Source organism: Heterodontus francisci, chromosome 11 (assembly GCF_036365525.1).
Source record: "Heterodontus francisci isolate sHetFra1 chromosome 11, sHetFra1.hap1, whole genome shotgun sequence".
Lineage (NCBI taxonomy): Eukaryota > Metazoa > Chordata > Chondrichthyes > Heterodontiformes > Heterodontidae > Heterodontus > Heterodontus francisci.
Genome location: NC_090381.1, coordinates 31,145,236 through 31,168,026, shown reverse-complemented (window position 1 = coordinate 31,168,026; position 22,791 = coordinate 31,145,236). Strand labels below are relative to the sequence as shown.

Sequence of the window (22,791 nt, the reverse complement as noted above, 5' to 3'; positions counted from 1 at the left end):
CACCTGTTCCTATTCCACTCTGTAAACACACCTGTTCCTATTCCTCTCAGTAAACAAACCTGTTCCTATTCCACTGTGTAAACACACCTGTTCCTATTCCACTCAGTAAACAAACCTGTTCCTATTCCACTGTGTAAACACACCTGTTCCTATTCCACTCAGTAAACAAACCTGTTCCTATTCCACTGTGTAAACTCACCTGTTCCTATTCCACTGTGTAAACACACCTGTTCCTATTCCACTCAGTAAACAAACCTGTTCCTATTCCACTGTGTAAACATACCTGTTCCTATTCCACTGTGTAAACACACCTGTTCCTATTCCACTGTGTAAACACACCTGTTCCTATTCCACTCAGTAAACAAACCTGTTCCTATTCCACTCAGTAAACAAACCTGTTCCTATTCCACTGTGTAAACTCACCTGTTCCTATTCCACTGTGTAAACACACCTGTTCCTATTCCACTCAGTAAACAAACCTGTTCCTATTCCACTGTGTAAACACACCTGTTCCTATTCCACTCAGTAAACAAACCTGTTCCTATTCCACTGTGTAAACTCACCTGTTCCTATTCCACTGTGTAAACACACCTGTTCCTATTCCACTCAGTAAACAAACCTGTTCCTATTCCACTGTGTAAACACACCTGTTCCTATTCCACTGTGTAAACACACCTGTTCCTATTCCACTGTGTAAACACACCTGTTCCTATTCCACTCAGTAAACAAACCTGTTCCTATTCCACTGTGTAAACACACCTGTTCCTATTCCACTGTGTAAACACACCTGTTCCTATTCCACTCAGTAAACAAACCTGTTCCTATTCCACTGTGTAAACACACCTGTTCCTATTCCACTGTGTAAACACACCTGTTCCTATTCCACTGTGTAAACTCACCTGTTCCTATTCCACTGTGTAAACACACCTGTTCCTATTCCACTCAGTAAACAAACCTGTTCCTATTCCACTGTGTAAACACACCTGTTCCTATTCCACTCAGTAAACACACCTGTTCCTATTCCACTGTGTAAACACACCTGTTCCTATTCCACTCAGTAAACACACCTGTTCCTATTCCACTGTGTAAACACACCTGTTCCTATTCCACTCAGTAAACACACCTGTTCCTATTCCACTGTGTAAACACACCTGTTCCTATTCCACTCAGTAAACAAACCTGTTCCTATTCCACTGTGTAAACACACCTGTTCCTATTCCACTGTGTAAACTCACCTGTTCCTATTCCACTGTGTAAACACACCTGTTCCTATTCCACTCAGTAAACAAACCTGTTCCTATTCCACTGTGTAAACACACCTGTTCCTATTCCACTCAGCAAATACACCTGTTCCCATTCCACTAAGTAAACACACCTGTTTCAATTCCATTCAGTAAACACACCTGTTCCTATTCCACTCAGTAAACACACCTGTTCCTATTCCACTGTGTAAACACACCTGTTCCTATTTCACTCAGTAAACACACCTGTTCCTATTCCACTCAGTAAACACACCTGTTCCCATTCCACTCAGTAAACACACCTGTTCCTATTCCACTCAGTAAACAAACCTGTTCCTATTTCACTCAGTAAACACACCTGTTCCTATTCCACTCAGTAAACACACCTGTTCCCATTCCACTGTGTAAACACACCTGTTCCTATTCCACTCAGCAAATACACCTGTTCCCATTCCACGAAGTAAACACACCTGTTTCAATTCCATTCAGTAAACACACCTGTTCCTATTCCACTCAGTAAACACACCTGTTCCTATTCCACTGTGTAAACACACCTGTTCCTATTTCACTCAGTAAACACACCTGTTCCTATTCCACTGTGTAAACACACCTGTTCCTATTCCACTCAGTAAACACACCTGTTCCTATTCCACTGTGTAAACACACCTGTTCCTATTCCACTCAGTAAACACACCTGTTCCTATTCCACTGTGTAAACACACCTGTTCCTATTCCACTCAGTAAACACACCTGTTCCTATTCCATTCAGTAAACAAACCTGTTCCTATTCCACTGTGTAAACACACCTGTTCCTATTCCACTCAGTAAACAAACCTGTTCCTATTCCACTGTGTAAACACACTTGTTCCTATTCCACTCAGTAAACACACCTGTTCCTATTCCACTCAGTAAACAAACCTGTTCCTATTCCACTGTGTAAACACACCTGTTCCTATTCCACTCAGTAAACAAACCTGTTCCTATTCCACTGTGTAAACACACCTGTTCCTATTCCACTCAGTAAACACACCTGTTCCTATTCCACTCAGTAAACAAACCTGTTCCTATTCCACTGTGTAAACACACCTGTTCCTATTCCACTCAGTAAACAAACCTGTTACTATTCCACTGTGTAAACACACCTGTTCCTATTCCACTCAGTAAACACACCTGTTCCTATTCCACTCAGTAAACACACCTGTTCCTATTCCACTCAGTAAACAAACCTGTTCCTATTCCACTCAGTAAACACACCTGTTCCTATTCCACTCAGTAAACAAACCTGTTCCTATTCCACTGTGTAAACACACCTGTTCCTATTCCACTCAGTAAACAAACCTGTTCCTATTCCACTGTGTAAACACACCTGTTCCTATTCCACTGTGTAAACACACCTGTTCCTATTCCACTCAGTGAACAAACCTGTTCCTATTCCACTCAGTAAACAAACCTGTTCCTATTCCACTGTGTAAACACACCTGTTCCTATTCCACTCAGTAAACAAACCTGTTCCTATTCCACTGTGTAAACACACCTGTTCCTATTCCACTAAGTAAACTCACCTGTTCCTATTCCACTCAGCAAATACACCTGTTTCAATTCCATTCAGTAAACACACCTGTTTCAATTCCATTCAGTAAACACACCTGTTCCTATTCCACTCAGTGAACACACCTGTTCCTATTCCACTAAGTAAACACACCTGTTTCAATTCCATTCAGTAAACACCTGTTTCAATTCCATTCACGTAACACACCTGTTCCTATTCCAACAATTTAACAAACCGGTTCCTATTCCACTAAGTAAACTCACCTGTTCCTATTCCGCTCAGCAAATACACCTGTTCCCAATCCACTAAGTAAACGCACCTGTTTCAATTCCATTCAGTAAACACCTGTTTCAATTCCATTCACGTAACACACCTGTTCCTATTCCACTGTGTAAACAAACCTGTTCCTATTCCATTCAGTAAACAAACCTGTTCCTATTCCACTAAGTAAACTCACCTGTTTCAATTCCATTCAGTAAACACACCTGTTCCTATTCCATTCAGTAACCACCTGTTCCTATTCCACTGTGTAAACACACCTGTTTCAATTCCATTCAGTAAACACACCTGTTCCAATTCCACTCAGTAAACAAACCTGTTCCTATTCCACTGTGTAAACACACCTGTTCCTATTCCACTCAGTAAACACACCTGTTCCTATTCCACTCAGTAAACAAACCTGTTCCTATTCCACTGTGTAAACACACCTGTTCCTATTCCACTCAGTAAACAAACCTGTTCCTATTCCACTGTGTAAACACACCTGTTCCTATTCCACTCAGTAAACAAACCTGTTCCTATTCCACTGTGTAAACACACCTGTTCCTATTCCACTCAGTAAACAAACCTGTTCCTATTCCACTGTGTAAACACACCTGTTCCTATTCCACTCAGTAAACACACCTGTTCCTATTCCACTCAGTAAACAAACCTGTTCCTATTCCACTGTGTAAACACACCTGTTCCTATTCCTCTCAGTAAACAAACCTGTTCCTATTCCACTGTGTAAACACACCTGTTCCTATTCCTCTCAGTAAACACACCTGTTCCTATTCCACTCAGTAAACAAACCTGTTCCTATTCCACTGTGTAAACACACCTGTTCCTATTCCTCTCAGTAAACAAACCTGTTCCTATTCCACTGTGTAAACACACCTGTTCCTATTCCACTCAGTAAACAAACCTGTTCCTATTCCACTGTGTAAACACACCTGTTCCTATTCCTCTCAGTAAACAAACCTGTTCCTATTCCACTCAGTAAACAAACCTGTTCCTATTCCACTGTGTAAACACACCTGTTCCTATTCCACTCAGTAAACAAACCTGTTCCTATTCCACTAAGTAAACTCACCTGTTCCTATTCCACTGTGTAAACACACCTGTTCCTATTCCACTCAGTGAACAAACCTGTTCCTATTCCACTAAGTAAACTCACCTGTTCCTATTCCACTGTGTAAACACACCTGTTCCTATTCCACTCAGTGAACAAACCTGTTCCTATTCCACTCAGTAAACAAACCTGTTCCTATTCCACTAAGTAAACTCACCTGTTCCTATTCCACTCAGCAAATACACCTGTTTCAATTCCATTCAGTAAACACACCTGTTTCAATTCCATTCAGTAAACACACCTGTTCCTATTCCACTCAGTGAACACACCTGTTCCTATTCCACTAAGTAAACACACCTGTTTCAATTCCATTCAGTAAACACCTGTTTCAATTCCATTCACGTAACACACCTGTTCCTATTCCAACAATTTAACAAACCGGTTCCTATTCCACTAAGTAAACTCACCTGTTCCTATTCCGCTCAGCAAATACACCTGTTCCCAATCCACTAAGTAAACGCACCTGTTTCAATTCCATTCAGTAAACACCTGTTTCAATTCCATTCACGTAACACACCTGTTCCTATTCCACTGTGTAAACAAACCTGTTCCTATTCCATTCAGTAAACAAACCTGTTCCTATTCCACTAAGTAAACTCACCTGTTTCAATTCCATTCAGTAAACACACCTGTTCCTATTCCATTCAGTAACCACCTGTTCCTATTCCACTGTGTAAACACACCTGTTCCTATTCCACTCAGTAAACAAACCTGTTCCTATTCCACTAAGTAAACTCACCTGTTCCTATTCCACTCAGCAAATACACCTGTTCCCATTCCACTAAGTAAACACACCTGTTTCAATTCCATTCAGTAAACACACCTGTTCCAATTCCACTCAGTAAACAAACCTGTTCCTATTCCACTGTGTAAACACACCTGTTCCTATTCCACTCAGTAAACACACCTGTTCCTATTCCACTCAGTAAAAACACCTGTTCCTATTCCACTCAGTAAACAAACCTGTTCCTATTCCACTGTGTAAACACACCTGTTCCTATTCCACTCAGTAAACACACCTGTTCCTATTCCACTCAGTAAACAAACCTGTTCCTATTCCACTGTGTAAACACACCTGTTCCTATTCCACTCAGTAAACACACCTGTTCCTATTCCACTCAGTAAACAAACCTGTTCCTATTCCACTGTGTAAACACACCTGTTCCTATTCCACTCAGTAAACACACCTGTTCCTATTCCACTCAGTAAACAAACCTGTTCCTATTCCACTGTGTAAACACACCTGTTCCTATTCCACTCAGTAAACAAACCTGTTCCTATTCCACTGTGTAAACACACCTGTTCCTATTCCACTGTGTAAACACACCTGTTCCTATTCCACTCAGTAAACACACCTGTTCCTATTCCACTCAGTAAACAAACCTGTTCCTATTCCACTGTGTAAACACACCTGTTCCTATTCCACTCAGTAAACAAACCTGTTCCTATTCCACTGTGTAAACACACCTGTTCCTATTCCACTCAGTAAACACACCTGTTCCTATTCCACTCAGTAAACAAACCTGTTCCTATTCCACTGTGTAAACACACCTGTTCCTATTCCTCTCAGTAAACAAACCTGTTCCTATTCCACTGTGTAAACACACCTGTTCCTATTCCTCTCAGTAAACACACCTGTTCCTATTCCACTCAGTAAACAAACCTGTTCCTATTCCACTGTGTAAACACACCTGTTCCTATTCCTCTCAGTAAACAAACCTGTTCCTATTCCACTCAGTAAACAAACCTGTTCCTATTCCACTGTGTAAACACACCTGTTCCTATTCCACTCAGTAAACAAACCTGTTCCTATTCCACTAAGTAAACTCACCTGTTCCTATTCCACTGTGTAAACACACCTGTTCCTATTCCACTCAGTGAACAAACCTGTTCCTATTCCACTAAGTAACCTCACCTGTTCCTATTCCACTGTGTAAACACACCTGTTCCTATTCCACTCAGTGAACAAACCTGTTCCTATTCCACTCAGTAAACAAACCTGTTCCTATTCCACTAAGTAAACTCACCTGTTCCTATTCCACTCAGCAAATACACCTGTTTCAATTCCATTCAGTAAACACACCTGTTTCAATTCCATTCAGTAAACACACCTGTTCCTATTCCACTCAGTGAACACACCTGTTCCTATTCCACTAAGTAAACACACCTGTTTCAATTCCATTCAGTAAACACCTGTTTCAATTCCATTCACGTAACACACCTGTTCCTATTCCAACAATTTAACAAACCGGTTCCTATTCCACTAAGTAAACTCACCTGTTCCTATTCCGCTCAGCAAATACACCTGTTCCCAATCCACTAAGTAAACGCACCTGTTTCAATTCCATTCAGTAAACACCTGTTTCAATTCCATTCACGTAACACACCTGTTCCTATTCCACTGTGTAAACAAACCTGTTCCTATTCCATTCAGTAAACAAACCTGTTCCTATTCCACTAAGTAAACTCACCTGTTTCAATTCCATTCAGTAAACACACCTGTTCCTATTCCACTCAGTAAACACACCTGTTCCTATTCCACTAAGTAAACACACCTGTTCCTATTCCATTCAGTAACCACCTGTTCCTATTCCACTGTGTAAACACACCTGTTCCTATTCCACTCAGTAAACAAACCTGTTCCTATTCCACTAAGTAAACTCACCTGTTCCTATTCCACTCAGCAAATACACCTGTTCCTATTCCACTCAGTAAACACACCTGTTCCTATTCCACTAAGTAAACTCACCTGTTCCTATTCCACTCAGCAAATACACCTGTTCCTATTCCACTCAGTAAACACACCTGTTCCTATTCCACTAAGTAAACTCACCTGTTCCTATTCCACTCAGTAAACAAACCTGTTCCTATTCCACTAAGTAAACTCACTTGTTCCTATTTCACTCAGCAAATACACCTGTTCCTATTCCACTGTGTAAACACACCTGTTCCTATTCCAGTCAGTAAACACACCTGTTCCTATTCCACTGTGTAAATACACCTGTTCCTATTCCACTCAGTAAACAAACCTGTTCCTATTCCACTGTGTAAACACACCTGTTCCTATTCCACTCAGTAAACACACCTGTTCCTATTCCACTCAGTAAACAAACCTGTTCCTATTCCACTAAGTAAACTCACCTGTTCCTATTCCACTCAGCAAATACACCTGTTCCCATTCCACTAAGTAAACACACCTGTTTCAATTCCATTCAGTAAACACACCTGTTCCTATTCCACTGTGTAAACACACCTGTTCCTATTCCACTCAGTAAACACACCTGTTCCTATTCCACTGTGTAAACAAACCTGTTCCCATTCCACTAAGTAAACACACCTGTTCCTATTCCATTCAGTAACCACCTGTTCCTATTCCACTGTGTAAACACACCTGTTCCTATTCCACTCAGTAAACACACCTGTTCCTATTCCACTCAGTAAACACACCTGTTCCCATTCCACTAAGTAAACACACCTGTTCCTATTCCATTCAGTAAACACACCTGTTCCTATTCCACTCAGTAAACAAACCTGTTCCCATTCCACTAAGTAAACACACCTGTTCCTATTCCATTCAGTAACCACCTGTTCCTATTCCACTGTGTAAACACACCTGTTCCTATTCCACTCAGTAAACACACCTGTTCCTATTCCACTCAGTAAACAAACCTGTTCCCATTCCACTAAGTAAACACACCTGTTCCTATTCCATTCAGTAAACACACCTGTTCCTATTCCACTGTGTAAACACACCTGTTCCTATTCCACTCAGTAAACACACCTGTTCCTATTCCACTAAGTAAACACACCTGTTCCTATTCCATTCAGTAACCACCTGTTCCTATTCCACTGTGTAAACACACCTGTTCCTATTCCACTCAGTAAACACACCTGTTCCTATTCCACTCAGTAAACAAACCTGTTCCCATTCCACTAAGTAAACACACCTGTTCCTATTCCACTCAGTAAACACACCTGTTCCTATTCCACTCAGTAAACACACCTGTTCCTATTCCACTCAGTAAACAAACCTGTTCCTATTCCACTAAGTAAACTCACCTGTTCCTATTTCACTCAGCAAATACACCTGTTCCCATTCCACTACGTAAACACACCTGTTTCAATTCCATTCAGTAAACACACCTGTTCCTATTCCATTCAGTAACCACCTGTTCCTATCCCACTAAGTAAACACTCCTGTTACTATTCCATTCAGTAAACACCTGTTCATGTTCCACTCAGTAAACACACCTGTTCCTATTCCACTCAGTAAACAAACCTGTTCCTCTTCCACTCAGTAAACACACCTGTTCCTATTCCACTCAGTAAATACACCTGTTTCTATTCCATTCAGTAAACACCTGTTCCTATTCCATTCACGTAACACACCTGTTCCTATTCCACTAAGTAAACACACCTGTTCCCATTCATTTCAGTGCACCCATGTGTTCCCCATTTTGCATAAATGCCAAATCTGTTGAATCTCCGTTGCTGCTGTGAACTAAGACAATTTCTATTTTCTTTTTCAATGAAGCAACATATTTCAGTGAAAGCTGTGCTCCAGGGGCAGCTCCTGATTCAAAACTGTGCTCTCTCTGTGCTGGCCAGGAAACTTCAAGCGTGCCTGGAAAAGACAAGTGTGCCTTCAACTACAATGAGCGATACTTTGGCTACAGTGGTGCCTTCAGGTACACAGCTTGCCTATGACTGCAACTGGGATCCTGTCCAGTTACCATGAAAGCAATTTTATTCTGATCGGTGCTGGCTGTTCAATTATTGTCTTTGTTTGTAGTGGATCCAGTTCCACTCACACACATTGTTCTCCACAGCATGAAGCTGCCATTAATTCAGAATGTAATTGACAGTGTCATGCAGAGAGACTGCAGGAAAAATATCATGGAAAGGTGCCTTACTGGTGCCAGAGGGCATGATTCTTGTGGCTGAGGCTCAGGAATTGGTACAGTGTAGGAGCTTTACTCTGTATTTAACTTTTGCAGTCCCAGACCTGGGATGTTTGATGGTGTTGTTTGGAGGGAGCTTTACTCTAAACTTTACTTTACCTGTTCTCGGAGCATTTGATGGGAGTTTTATTCTGTATCTAATCTGTGCTGCAACTATCCTAGGAATGTTTGATGGGATTGTTTAGATGAAGCTGTATTCTGTATCTAACCCATACTGCATTGAAGTGGTGATGCAGGTACTGGACATTTGAACTGGATACTTTCATTCGCCGATGCTAATATCCTTAAACTGTATTTGTGAAAAATGTACACAGATACAAAAAGAAAGTGGTGGAATCAGAGTTTCATGTAATTTTTTTATTTATTCATGGGATGTGGATGTCGCTGGCTAGGCCAGCATTTACTGACCATCCCTAATTGCCCTATTGAAGCTCCTGCAGTAGGCCCTCTCGTCTTGTGCTGTTCTGCCGATTACTGATTGGGTTTGAATGAGTTTGAGTTCTCTGGGTGACACTTTATTTCTATTCACATGATAACTGTAGATCTTGACTTTGTGCAATAGTGTTAATTGGGTGTTAGTGAATCATCAGCCTGTTTTACATCTGTCCTGATTTATATTTTCATTTGGAAGTCAAAAATTGGGAAAACTGTAAAACAGGCTGTTGATTCCCCGCCACAAAGCCAAGATCTAGCCCAATGTGTCATTTTTTATCAACAGAATTCTTGCTGACTCACAATGGTGTTCAAATGCTTGGTCATTTGACAACCTCCCTTGACCATTGTCAATAATATGGGCCGGCTTTTGGATTGTGGAGGCCATCACAGACACATGCACCATGTGCTCGCCCTGTGTCCAATAACACATACATTTCAGTAGCAGCAAGGTCCCTGATCGGTTTTGTCCTGTTTGGTTCAGGGATGGTAAGTCAGGTTGAAGCAATTCACTGCCTCTGTGACTGAGATCAGTTGGCTCAGGTCAAGAACTGAACACAGGTCTTTCCTGCTCTGTATGGTCTAGTAACTCACTGAACCACAATGTGTTTGTTTTCTCTTTTTATCTATATAAAATGGAGATATAGTTTAGAAAAGAAAGAGTGAAATAAAATGTCAATATATTACAACGTTCCCTCCTAAATTCAACAATTTCTCTGTCAGTTTTAAGAGCTGAAAAACATAATTTTTAAAACTCGTCCTTTGGATGTGATCCTTGCTGGTAAAGCCAGCATTTATTGCCCATTCCTAGTTGCCCTGAATTTGATATGAAAGACTGGCTTGCTGGGCCACTTCAGAGTGCATCTACAAGTCAACCACACTGGTGTGGGACTGGAGTTACATATAGGTTGGATTGGGTAGGGACAACAAGTTTCCTTCCCTAAAGGACATTAGTGAACCAGCTGGGTTTTCATGACAGTCTGATAGTTTCTTGAATTTGAACTTTTTTCTCTGGCTTACCAGTCTATTAGCATAATCATGATCCCACGGTACCTGTCTAGAGTCAAAAAAACAATCAAAAGCTGTGTTTTCTTTTAAATTACTTATCGGAATTTTTTTCAGGTGCCTGGCAGAGAGGGGCGATGTTACTTTCATCACACATGAAACTGTCTTTGAGAACACTGATGGTATGTGTGAGTTCTTGGGTCTATAATGCTGACTGAACTGATAGAGCTTTCAGTAATAACCCAGCTCAGGCTGGGCGTTCGTGATAAAGAGACAAACTAAATTATCTGGTGATTTAATGCATGAACCTTCTGTGTGGTGGTCCAGTTTTATTTATGTAGATTATTTTAAGGAATTGGAACATTTGGTCCAGAAGTAGGCCATTCAGCCCCTCAAACCTGCTCGAGCATTCCATTACCTCATGGCTGTTCTGCCCCTGAACTCCATTTAACCTGCCTTTTCTCCATATCCTTTAATATCTTTATCCAACAAAATTTTATCTTGAAAGCTCAATTGACTCAGCATTCACAGCCTTTTGGGGAGAGAGTTGTAGATTTGTGTGATAAAGTGCTTCCTGATTTCCTTCCTAAATGGTCTTCCTCTAATTTTAAGTTTTTATCTCCTTGACGTTGATTTCCCCACCAAAGGAATTTTTTTCTCTGCAGCCTACTTAATCCTTTAATCATTTTAAGCACCTCAATTAGATTACCCCTCAATTTTCCATAAAGGCAATGTAAACCAAGTTTATGCAACCTGTCCTGATAATTTCCCTCTCTAAACCCCAGAATGGCCTAACCCCCAAACAAACAGAGTTCATAGGGACATGTCAGTGACAAGCTCAAGGAGAACTATTGGATAAATATAAGTGTGAATATGTAAACGACAAACTCAATAAACAAAGGCATTACTTCAGTGGCAGCACGTTTGCCTCCAAGTCAGAAGTTTGAGAGTTCAAGTCTCACTCCAGACACTTAAACAGAAATTCTAGGCTGACACTTTAGTGCAGTACTGAGGGAGTAGGGTTAAGATTAGGAACAGGACTGAAGTCAGAAGAATGGTTCTGATGAGATTAATGAAGACAAAAATGTTAGACTCATTCAACAGACAAAAGGGCAAAATTCATCTTTGCCAAGTAACTGGGAATGAAAAGCAGGTGCAGTGAAACAAAAGAGCTAACTCACTATCACCCTTTCTGTTTTGCTAACCAAGACAATTTCACCTGCATGAGGTGATGGAGGTCTTTTTAGTCTGGTTGAGTGAACTATGTGAACTGATCAGGCCTTCCTGATCCAGAAACATCTTCTGATCCAGTACAAGAGTTTTATACAGTCTCAAACTCACTCCTCTTGCAATTTATTCTCAAAAATGAACAGTAACTTCTAAATATTTTTTATTTTCTACTAACCATTCTGAGGCCTTCCTGTTGGGGTTTTGGCAGAAACACTTGGGGCCTCTTTCCTGAGTGGTTCTGTTCCATGTGACAGGAAGAAGGGAATCAAACCATGTTGTTAGAGTAAGCCTGGAGTATAACAAGATCAGTTGCTGTGAAGACAAGGCTTTTAATCGATATACCACTGCTCTGTATATTAAATCAATCAATGTTTAACCTTCAAGATAACTCACAGGAGGAGTGGGCTGGAGGTCTCAGGTCCAGTGATTTCAGGCTACTGTGCATAAATGGCTCTCAGACTGCTGTGACAGATTACAAGACTTGTCATTTGGCACAAGTACCAGCTCAAACTGTTATGGCCCGCGCAGAGAACCGGGATCAAGTCCTGCAATTTTTGAAAGAGCAACAAGTGAGTATTTGTGGTTTGCTTGCATTAAATACAAATGTTTGGGACTTGCCTGTCCACATTGAGTGTTTAATGTTTGCTTGTAATCAGTGTTTGAGACTAACCTGTACTCACTCTGAGTCTTTGGGAGCAACCTGTACTCATGACAAGTGTTTGGGATTGATCCATACTCATTATTGTCTTTGGGATTGACCTGTACTCAGTGCTAGTATTTCAGATTTGTGTGATGTTTGATGGGACAGTGTGAAAGGAGCCTTTCTCTGTAATCTAACCCGTGCTATTCTTGACCTGTGAGTGTTTTATGGGACAGTGTAGAGGAAGCTTTACTTCGTATCTGACTTATGCTGTGCCTGACCTGGGGTACCCCTGACCTGGTGGAGCAAATAACTTACCTTGGCTCCAACTCTGAACATTGCAGTGTGGTTTATTTAAATGTGACACTGCCCAGTGACATCCATTCTCCAGCCTCAGAAAAGAGACCTCATTGAAAATTGGAGAGAGAGAGTTGCTGTGGAAAGATGAAATCCCAGCCAACAATTTGTGAGTGGTGCATCATGCAGAACCCTCGAGGTTAATTAAAGCATGTTAGATATTGATGTCTATCAGTGTCTCTGCACATCCTGGTAGTAGAAGATAATTCAGCTACAGACCATGGGAGCATGTTTTCTTCCACCGCTGGTAATCGGGTTTTTTCTTTATGCAGCTGAAACACGGCCGTGGTGGATCCGAGGAGGACAAGTTCGCAATGTTCAATTCGACCAAGTTTCGCCAAAGACATCTTTTGTTTGGAGAGTCGACTCAGTGTCTCATTGAAGTGCCCACCACAGATTACAAAGAGCTCCTGGGTGAAGGATATGTCACAGCAATGGAAGGCCTCTACACCTGTGAACCTCCTGGTAAATATGACAGAAACATCAAGTTTAATTCAACGCAACGACTGCGCAAAGTAAAGTATCACATTTTGGGAGCCTGGAATCACTGAGTACGAGGAAAAGGGACAGTTTCTTTCCTCTTTCACAGTCTGTTATACTTATTAGAATAACTCAGTATCTTCAGCCTTGGAAGGAAGTGATTGAGAGGGACATTATAGAGGGAAATAACAACAGCTTGCATTTATACAGCACCTGTAAAGTAGAAAATCATCCCAAGGTGCTTCACATGGGCGTAATGACAAAAAATGGACACCAAGCCAAAGAAGGAGTTTGAAGGATGAGTGACGAGAGGTTTGGTCACAGAGATCAGATTTCAGTAGGGTTTTAAAAGAGGAGGGGAATATGGAAAGGCAGAGGGTTGAAGGAGGAAATTCCTGTGCAGGGAGCTTCAGCAGCCAAAGGCACGGCTGCCGGTGATCAGGCAGAAGTGGGAGGTCCACGAGTTGGAGGAACACCGAGTTCTTGGAGAGTTGCAGAGCTCGAGGCGGTTATGGAGACAGGGAGGGACAAATCCATGAATGGATCAGAGATTCATAGAAGTATGCAGCTTGGAAGGAGACCATTTGGCCCATTGTGTCCCTACTGGTCGATAAGTAGCCATCCAGCCTAATCCCACTTTCTAGCTCTCGGCCTACAGCCATGTAGATTTCGGCAATTGCATTTCCAAGGACTTTTCAAATGTTCTGACAGTTTCAGCCTTTTCAGACATGATTAAAATATGAGGATGAGAATTTTCGATTGGAGGTCTTGAGGAACAAGAGTCAATGCAGGTCAATGGATAGAGGGGTGATGGGTTAACAGAACATGGTGTGGATCTGAAAAAGACAGTGTCTGACCCACTGTAACACCCAGTCCCAGAGTGTGAAAGGACAGTGTCTGACCCACTGTACCACCCAGTCCCAGATTGCGAAAGGACAGTGTCTGACCCACTGTACTAACCAGTCCCAGAGTGTGAAAGGACAGTGTCTGACCAACTGTACCACCCAGTCCCAGAGTGTGAAATAACAGTGTCTGACCCACTGTACCACCCAGTTCCAGAGCGTGAAAGGACAGTGTCTGACCCACTGTACCAGCCAGTCCCAAGGGTGAAAGGACAGTGTCTGACCCACTGTACCACCCAGTCCCAGATTGCGAAAGGACAGTGTCTGACCCACTGTACTAACCAGTCCCAGAGTGTGAAAGGACAGTGTCTGACCAACTGTACCACCCAGTCCCAGAGTGTGAAATGACAGTGTCTGACCCACTGTACCACCCAGTTCCAGAGCGTGAAAGGACAGTGTCTGACCCACTGTACCAGCCAGTCCCAAGGGTGAAAGGACAGTGTCTGACCAACTGTACCACCCAGTCCCAGAGTGTGAAATGACAGTGCCTGACCCACTGTGCCACCCAGTCCCAGAGAGTGGAAGGGCAGTGTCTGACCCACTGCAACACCCAGTCCCCGAGTGTGAAAGGACAGTGTCTGACCCACTGTACCACCCAGTCCCAAAGTGTGAAAGGACAGTCTCTGACCCACTGTCCCACCAATTCCCAGAGTGTGAAAAGACAGTGTCTGACCCACTGTAGCACCCAGTCCCAGAGTGTGAAAGGACAGTGTCTGACCCACTGTACCACCCAGTCCCAGAGTGTGAAAGGACAGTGTCTGATCTACTGTACCACCCAGTCCCAGAGTGTGAAAGGACAGTGTCTGACCCACTGTACCACCCAGTTCCAGAGTGTGAAAGGACAGTCTCTGACCCACTGTACCACCCAGTCCCAGAGTGCGAACAGACAGTGTCTGACCCACTGCAACACCCAGTCCCAGAGTGTGAAAGGATAGTGTCTGACCCACTGTACCACCCAGTCCCAGAGTGTAAAAGACAGTGTCTGACCCACTGTACCACCAATTCCCAGAGTGTGAAAGGACAGTGTCTGACCCACTGTAGCACCCAGTCCCAGAGTGTGAAAGGACAGTGTCTGACCCACTGTACCACCAATTCCCAGAGTGTGAAAAGACAGTGTCTGACCCACTGTACCACCCAGTCCCAGAGTGTGAAAGGACAGTGTCTGACCCACTGTACCACCCAGTCCCAGAGTGTGGAAGTACAGTGTCTGCCTCCCTGTCGCATCCAGTCCCAGAGTGTGAAAGGACAGTGTCTGACCCACTGTACCACCGAGTCCCAGAATGTGAAAGGACAGTGTCTGACCCACTGTACCACACAGTCCCAGAGTGTGAACGGACAGTGTCTGACCCACTGTACCACCAATTCCCAGAGTGTGAAAGGACAGTGTCTGACCCACTGTACCACCCAGTCCCAGAGTGTGAAAGGACAGTGTCTGACCCACTGTACCACCGAGTCCCAGAATGTGAAAGGACAGTGTCTGACCCACTGTACCACCCAGTCCCAGAGTGTGAAAGGACAGTGTCTGACCCACTGTAGCACCCAGTCGCAGAGTGTGAAAGGACAGTGTCTGACCCACTGTACCACCAATTCCCAGAGTGTGAAAAGACAGTGTCTGACCCACTGTACCACCCAGTCCCAGAGTGTGAAAGGACAGTGTCTGACCCACTGTACCACCCAGTCCCAGAGTGTGGAAGTACAGTGTCTGCCCCCCTGTCGCATCCAGTCCCAGAGTGTGAAAGGACAGTGTCTGACCCACTGTACCACCGAGTCCCAGAATGTGAAAGGACAGTGTCTGACCCACTGTACCACACAGTCCCAGAGTGTGAACGGACAGTGTCTGACCCACTGTACCACCAATTCCCAGAGTGTGAAAGGACAGTGTCTGACCCACTGTACCACCCAGTCCCAGAGTGTGAAAGGACAGTGTCTGACCCACTGTACCACCGAGTCCCAGAATGTGAAAGGACAGTGTCTGACCCACTGTACCACCCAGTCCCAGAGTGCGAAAGGAGAGTATCTGACACACTGTACCACCCAGTCCCAGAGTGTGAAAGGACAGTGTCTGACCCACTGTACCACACAGTCCCAAAGTGTGAAAGGACAGTCTGAGCCACTGTATCACGCAGTCCCATGGTGTGAAAGGACAGTGTCTGATCCACTGTACCACCCAGTCCCAGAGTTTGAAAGGACAGTGTCTGACCCACTCTTCCACCCAGTCCCAGAGTGTGAAAGGACAGTGTCTGACCCACTGTACCACCCAGTCCCAGAGTGCGAAAGGAGAGTGTCTGACACACTGTACCACCCAGTCCCAGAGTGTGAAAGGACAGTGTCTGACCCACTGTACCACACAGTCCCAAAGTGTGAAAGGACAGTCTGAGCCACTGTATCACGCAGTCCCATGGTGTGAAAGGACAGTGTCTGATCCACTGTACCACCCAGTCCCAGAGTGTGAAAGGACAGTGTCTGACCCACTGTACCACCCAGTTCCAGAGTGTGAAAGGACAGTCTCTGACCCACTGTACCACCCAGTCCCAGAGTGTGAACAGACAGTGTCTGACCCACTGTACCACCCAGTTCCAGAGTGTGAAAGGACAGTCTCTGACCCACTGTACCACCCAGTCCCAGAGTGTGAACAGACAGTGTCTGACCCACTGTACCACTCAGTCCCAGAGTGTGAAAGGACAGTCTGAGCCACTGTACCACCCAGACCGAGTGTGAAAGGACGGTGTCTGACCCACTGTACCACTCAGTCCCAGCGTGTGAAAAGACAGTGTCTGACCCACTGTACCACCCAGTCCCAGAGTGTGAAAGGACAGTGTCTGACCGACTGTCGCATCCAGTCCCAGAGTGTGAAAAGACAGTCTGACCCACTGTACCACTCAGTCCCAGAGTGTGAAAGGACAGTCTGAGCCACTGTACCACCCAGACCCAGAGTGTGAAAGGACGGTGTCTGACCCACTGTACCACTCAGTCCCAGAGTGTGAAAAGACAGTGTCTGACCCACTGTACCACCCAGTCCCAGAGTATGAAAGGACAGTGTCTGATCCACTGTACCAGCCAGTTCCAGAGTGTGAAAGGACAGTGTCTCACCCACTAAACCACCGAGTTCCAGAGTGTGAAAGGACAGTGTCAGATCCATCGTACCACCCAGTTCCAAAGTGTGAAAGGGCAGTGTTGACCCACTGCAACTCCCAGTCCCAGAGTGTGAAAGGATAGTGTCTGACCCACTGTACCACCCAGTCCCAGAGTGTAAAAGGACAGTGTCTGACCCACTGTACCACTCAGTCCCAGAGTGTAAAAGGACACTGACAAACTGCACCACCCAGTCCCAGAGTGTGAAAGGACAGTGTCTGACTCACTGTACCACCCGGTCCCAGAGTTTGAAAGGACAGTGTCTGACCCACTGTACCACCAATTCCCAGAGTGTGAAAGGACAGTGTCTGACCCACTGTACCACCAATTCCCAGAGTGTGAAAGGACAGTGTCTGACCCACTGTACCACCAATTCCCAGAGTGTGAAAGGACAGTGTCTGACCCACTGTGCCACCCAGTCCCAGAGTGTGAAAGGACAGTGTCTGACCCACTGTACCACCCAGTCCCAGAGTGTGAAAGGACAGTGTCTGACCCACTGTCCCACCCAGTCCCAGAGTGTGAAAGGACAGTGTCTGACCCACTGTACCACCCAGTCCCAGAGTGTGGAAGTACAGTGTCTGCCCCCCTGTCGCAGCCAGTCCCAGAGTGTGAAAGGACAGTGTCTGACCCACTGTCCCACTCAGTCCCAGAGTGCGAAAGGACAGTGTCTGACCCACTGAACCACCCAGTCCCAGAGTGTGAAAGGACGGTGTCTGACCCACTGTACCACTCAATCCCAGAGTGTGAAAAGACAGTGTCTGACCCACTGTACCACCCAGTCCCAGAGTCTGAAAGGACAGTGTCTGACCGCCTGTCGCATCCAGTCCCAGAGTATGAAAGGACAGTGTCTGACCTACTATCACCCAGTCCCTTGGGGTGAAAGGACAGTGTCTGATCCAATGTACCAGCCAGTTCCAGAGTGTGAAAGGACAGTGTCTAACCCACTACACCACCCAGTTCCAGAGTGTGAAAGGACAGTGTCTGACCCACTGTACCACCCAGTTCCAAAGTGTGAAAGGACAGTGTCTGACCCACTGCAACACCCAGTCCCAGAGTGTGAAAGGATAGTGTCTGACCCACTGTACCACTCAGATCCAGAGTGTGAAAGGACAGTGTCTGACCCACTGTACCACCCAGTCCCAGAGTGTGAAAGGACAGTGTCTGACCCACTGTACCACCCAGTCCCAGAGTGTGAAAGGACAGTGTCTGACCGCCTGTCGCATCCAGTCCCAGAGTATGAAAGGACAGTGTCTGACCCACTCTCACCCAGTCCCATGGTGTGCAAGGACAGTCTCTGATCCAATGTACCAGCCAGTTCCAGTGTGTGAAAGGACAGTGTCTGACCCACTGTACCACCAATTCCCAGAGTGTGAAAAGGCAGTGTCTGACCCACTGTACCACCCAGTCCCAGAGTGTGAAAGGACAGTGTCTGACCCACTGTACCACACAGTCCCAGAGTGTGAAAGGACAGTGTCTGACCCACTGTACCACCCAGTTCCAGAGTGTGAACGGACAGTGTCTGACCCACTGTACCACCCAGTCCCAGAGTGTGAAAGGACAGTGTCTGACCCACTGTACCACCCAGTCCCAGAGTGCGAAAGGAGAGTGTCTGACACACTGTACCACCCAGTCCCAGAGTGTGAAAGGACAGTGTCTGACCCACTGTACCACCCAGTCCCAGAGTGTGAAAGGACAGTGTCTGACCGCCTGTCGCATCCAGTCCCAGAGTATGAAAGGACAGTGTCTGACCCACTCTCTCCCAGTCCCATGGTGTGCAAGGACAGTCTCTGATCCAATGTACCAGCCAGTTCCAGTGTGTGAAAGGACAGTGTCTGACCCACTGTACCACCAATTCCCAGAGTGTGAAAAGGCAGTGTCTGACCCACTGTACCACCCAGTCCCAGAGTGTGAAAGGACAGTGTCTGACCCACTGTACCACACAGTCCCAGAGTGTGAAAGGACAGTGTCTGACCCACTGTACCACCCAGTCCCAGAGTGTGAAAGGATAGTGTCTGACCCACTGTACCACCCAGTCCCAGAGTGCGAAAGGAGAGTGTCTGACACACTGTACCACCCAGTCCCAGAGTGTGAAAGGACAGTGTCTGACCCACTGTACCACACAGTCCAAGAGTGTGAAAGGACAGTCTGAGCCACTGTATCACCCAGTCCCATGGTGTGAAAGGACAGTGTCTGATCCACTGTACCACCCAGTCCCAGAGTGTGAAAGGACAGTGTCTGACCCACTGTTCCACCCAGTCCCAGAGTGTGAAAGGACAGTTTGAGCCACTGTACCACTCAGTCCCAGAGTGTGAAAAGACAGTGTCTGACCCACTGTACCACCCAGTCCCAGAGTGTGAAAGGACAGTGTCTGACCACCTGTCGCATTCAGTCCCAGAGTATGAAAGGACAGTGTCTGACCCACTATCACCCAGTCCCATGGTGTGAAAGGACAGTGTCTGATCCACTGTACCAGCCAGTTCCAGAGTGTGAAAGGACAGTGTCTAACCCACTATACCACCCAGTTCCAAAGTGTGAAAGGATAGTGTCTGACCCACTGCAACACCCAGTCCCAGAGTGTGAAAGGATAGTGTCTGACCCACTGTACCACCCAGTCCCAGAGTGTGAAAGGACAGTGTCTGACCCACTGTACCACTAATTCCCAGAGTGTGAAAGGACAGTGTCTGACCCACAGTGCCAACCAGTCCCAGAGTTTGAAATGACAGTCTGCCCCCCTGTCGCATCCAACCCTAGAGTGTGAAAGGACAATGTCTGACCCACTGTACCACCGAGTCCCAGAGTGTGAAAGGACAGTGTCTGACCCACTGTACCACACAGTCCCAGAGTGTGGAAGTACAGTGTCTGACCCACTGTACCACCCAGTCCCAGAGTGTGAAAGGACAGTGTCTGACCCACTGTACCACACAGTCCCAGAGTGTGAAAGGACAGTCTGAGCCACTGTATCACCCAGTCCCATGGTGTGAAAGGACAGTGTCTGATCCACTGTACCACCCAGTCCCAGAGTGTGAAAGGACAGTGTCGGACCCACTGTACCACCCAGTCCCAGAGTGTGAAAGGACAGTGTCTGACCCACTGTACCACACAGTCCCAGAGTGTGAAAGGACAGTGTCTGACCCACTGTACCACCCAGTCCCAGAGTGTGAAAAGACAGTCTGACTCACTGTACCACTCAGTCCCAGAGTGTGAAAGGACAGTGTCTGACCCACTGTACCACCGAGGCCCAGAATGTGAAAGGACAGTGTCTGACCCACTGTACCACACAGTCCCAGAGTGTGAACGGACAGTGTCTGACCCACTGTACCACCCAGTCCCAGAGTGTGAAAGGACAGTGTCTGACCCACTGTACCACTCAGTCCCAGAGTGTGAAAAGACAGTGTCTGACCGCCTGTCGCATCCAGTCCCAGAGTATGAAAGGACAGTGTCTGACCCACTATCACCCAGTCCCATGGTGTGAAAGGACAGTGTCTGATCCAATGTACCAGCCAGTTCCAGAGTGTGAAAGAACAGTGTCTAACCCACTACACCACCCAGTCCCAAAGTGTGAAAGGACAGTCTCTGACCCACTGTCCCACCAATTCCCAGAGTGTGAAAAGACAGTGTCTGACCCACTGTAGCACCCAGTCCCAGAGTGTGAAAGGACAGTGTCTGACCCACTGTACCACCCAGTCCCAGAGTGTGAAAGGACAGTGTCTGACCCACTGTACCACCCAGTCCCAGAGTGTGAAAGGACAGTGTCTGACCCACTGTACCACCCAGTTCCAGAGTGTGAAAGGACAGTCTCTGACCCACTGTACCACCCAGTCCCAGAGTGCGAACAGACAGTGTCTGACCCACTGCAACACCCAGTCCCAGAGTGTGAAAGGATAGTGTCTGACCCACTGTACCACCCAGTCCCAGAGTGTAAAAGACAGTGTCTGACCCACTGTACCACCAATTCCCAGAGTGTGAAAAGACAGTGTCTGACCCACTGTAGCACCCAGTCCCAGAGTGTGAAAGGACAGTGTCTGACCCACTGTACCACCAATTCCCAGAGTGTGAAAAGACAGTGTCTGACCCACTGTACCACCCAGTCCCAGAGTGTGAAAGGACAGTGTCTGACCCACTGTACCACCCAGTCCCAGAGTGTGGAAGTACAGTGTCTGCCTCCCTGTCGCATCCAGTCCCAGAGTGTGAAAGGACAGTGTCTGACCCACTGTACCACCGAGTCCCAGAATGTGAAAGGACAGTGTCTGACCCACTGTACCACACAGTCCCAGAGTGTGAACGGACAGTGTCTGACCCACTGTACCACCAATTCCCAGAGTGTGAAAGGACAGTGTCTGACCCACTGTACCACCCAGTCCCAGAGTGTGAAAGGACAGTGTCTGACCCACTGTACCACCGAGTCCCAGAATGTGAAAGGACAGTGTCTGACCCACTGTACCACCCAGTCCCAGAGTGTGAAAGGACAGTGTCTGACCCACTGTAGCACCCAGTCGCAGAGTGTGAAAGGACAGTGTCTGACCCACTGTACCACCAATTCCCAGAGTGTGAAAAGACAGTGTCTGACCCACTGTACCACCCAGTCCCAGAGTGTGAAAGGACAGTGTCTGACCCACTGTACCACCCAGTCCCAGAGTGTGGAAGTACAGTGTCTGCCCCCCTGTCGCATCCAGTCCCAGAGTGTGAAAGGACAGTGTCTGACCCACTGTACCACCGAGTCCCAGAATGTGAAAGGACAGTGTCTGACCCACTGTACCACACAGTCCCAGAGTGTGAACGGACAGTGTCTGACCCACTGTACCACCAATTCCCAGAGTGTGAAAGGACAGTGTCTGACCCACTGTACCACCCAGTCCCAGAGTGTGAAAGGACAGTGTCTGACCCACTGTACCACCGAGTCCCAGAATGTGAAAGGACAGTGTCTGACCCACTGTACCACCCAGTCCCAGAGTGCGAAAGGAGAGTATCTGACACACTGTACCACCCAGTCCCAGAGTGTGAAAGGACAGTGTCTGACCCACTGTACCACACAGTCCCAAAGTGTGAAAGGACAGTCTGAGCCACTGTATCACGCAGTCCCATGGTGTGAAAGGACAGTGTCTGATCCACTGTACCACCCAGTCCCAGAGTTTGAAAGGACAGTGTCTGACCCACTCTTCCACCCAGTCCCAGAGTGTGAAAGGACAGTGTCTGACCCACTGTACCACCCAGTCCCAGAGTGCGAAAGGAGAGTGTCTGACACACTGTACCACCCAGTCCCAGAGTGTGAAAGGACAGTGTCTGACCCACTGTACCACACAGTCCCAAAGTGTGAAAGGACAGTCTGAGCCACTGTATCACGCAGTCCCATGGTGTGAAAGGACAGTGTCTGATCCACTGTACCACCCAGTCCCAGAGTGTGAAAGGACAGTGTCTGACCCACTCTACCACCCAGTTCCAGAGTGTGAAAGGACAGTCTCTGACCCACTGTAC

The 22,791-nt window shown here is 46.1% G+C and overlaps 1 protein-coding gene across 1 annotated transcript in view; it reads left to right on the top strand.

The window, feature by feature from the left end:
• Nucleotides 1-22,791, top strand: part of LOC137375170 (serotransferrin-B-like) — a 54,853-nt gene that overhangs the window by 21,314 nt on the left and 10,748 nt on the right. Inside the window, exons 6-9 of the mRNA XM_068041921.1 lie at nt 8,715-8,868; nt 10,696-10,760; nt 12,193-12,377; nt 13,078-13,270. Of these exons, the coding sequence (XP_067898022.1) occupies nt 8,715-8,868; nt 10,696-10,760; nt 12,193-12,377; nt 13,078-13,270 (597 nt within the window). The remainder of the gene's footprint in view (nt 1-8,714; nt 8,869-10,695; nt 10,761-12,192; nt 12,378-13,077; nt 13,271-22,791) is intronic.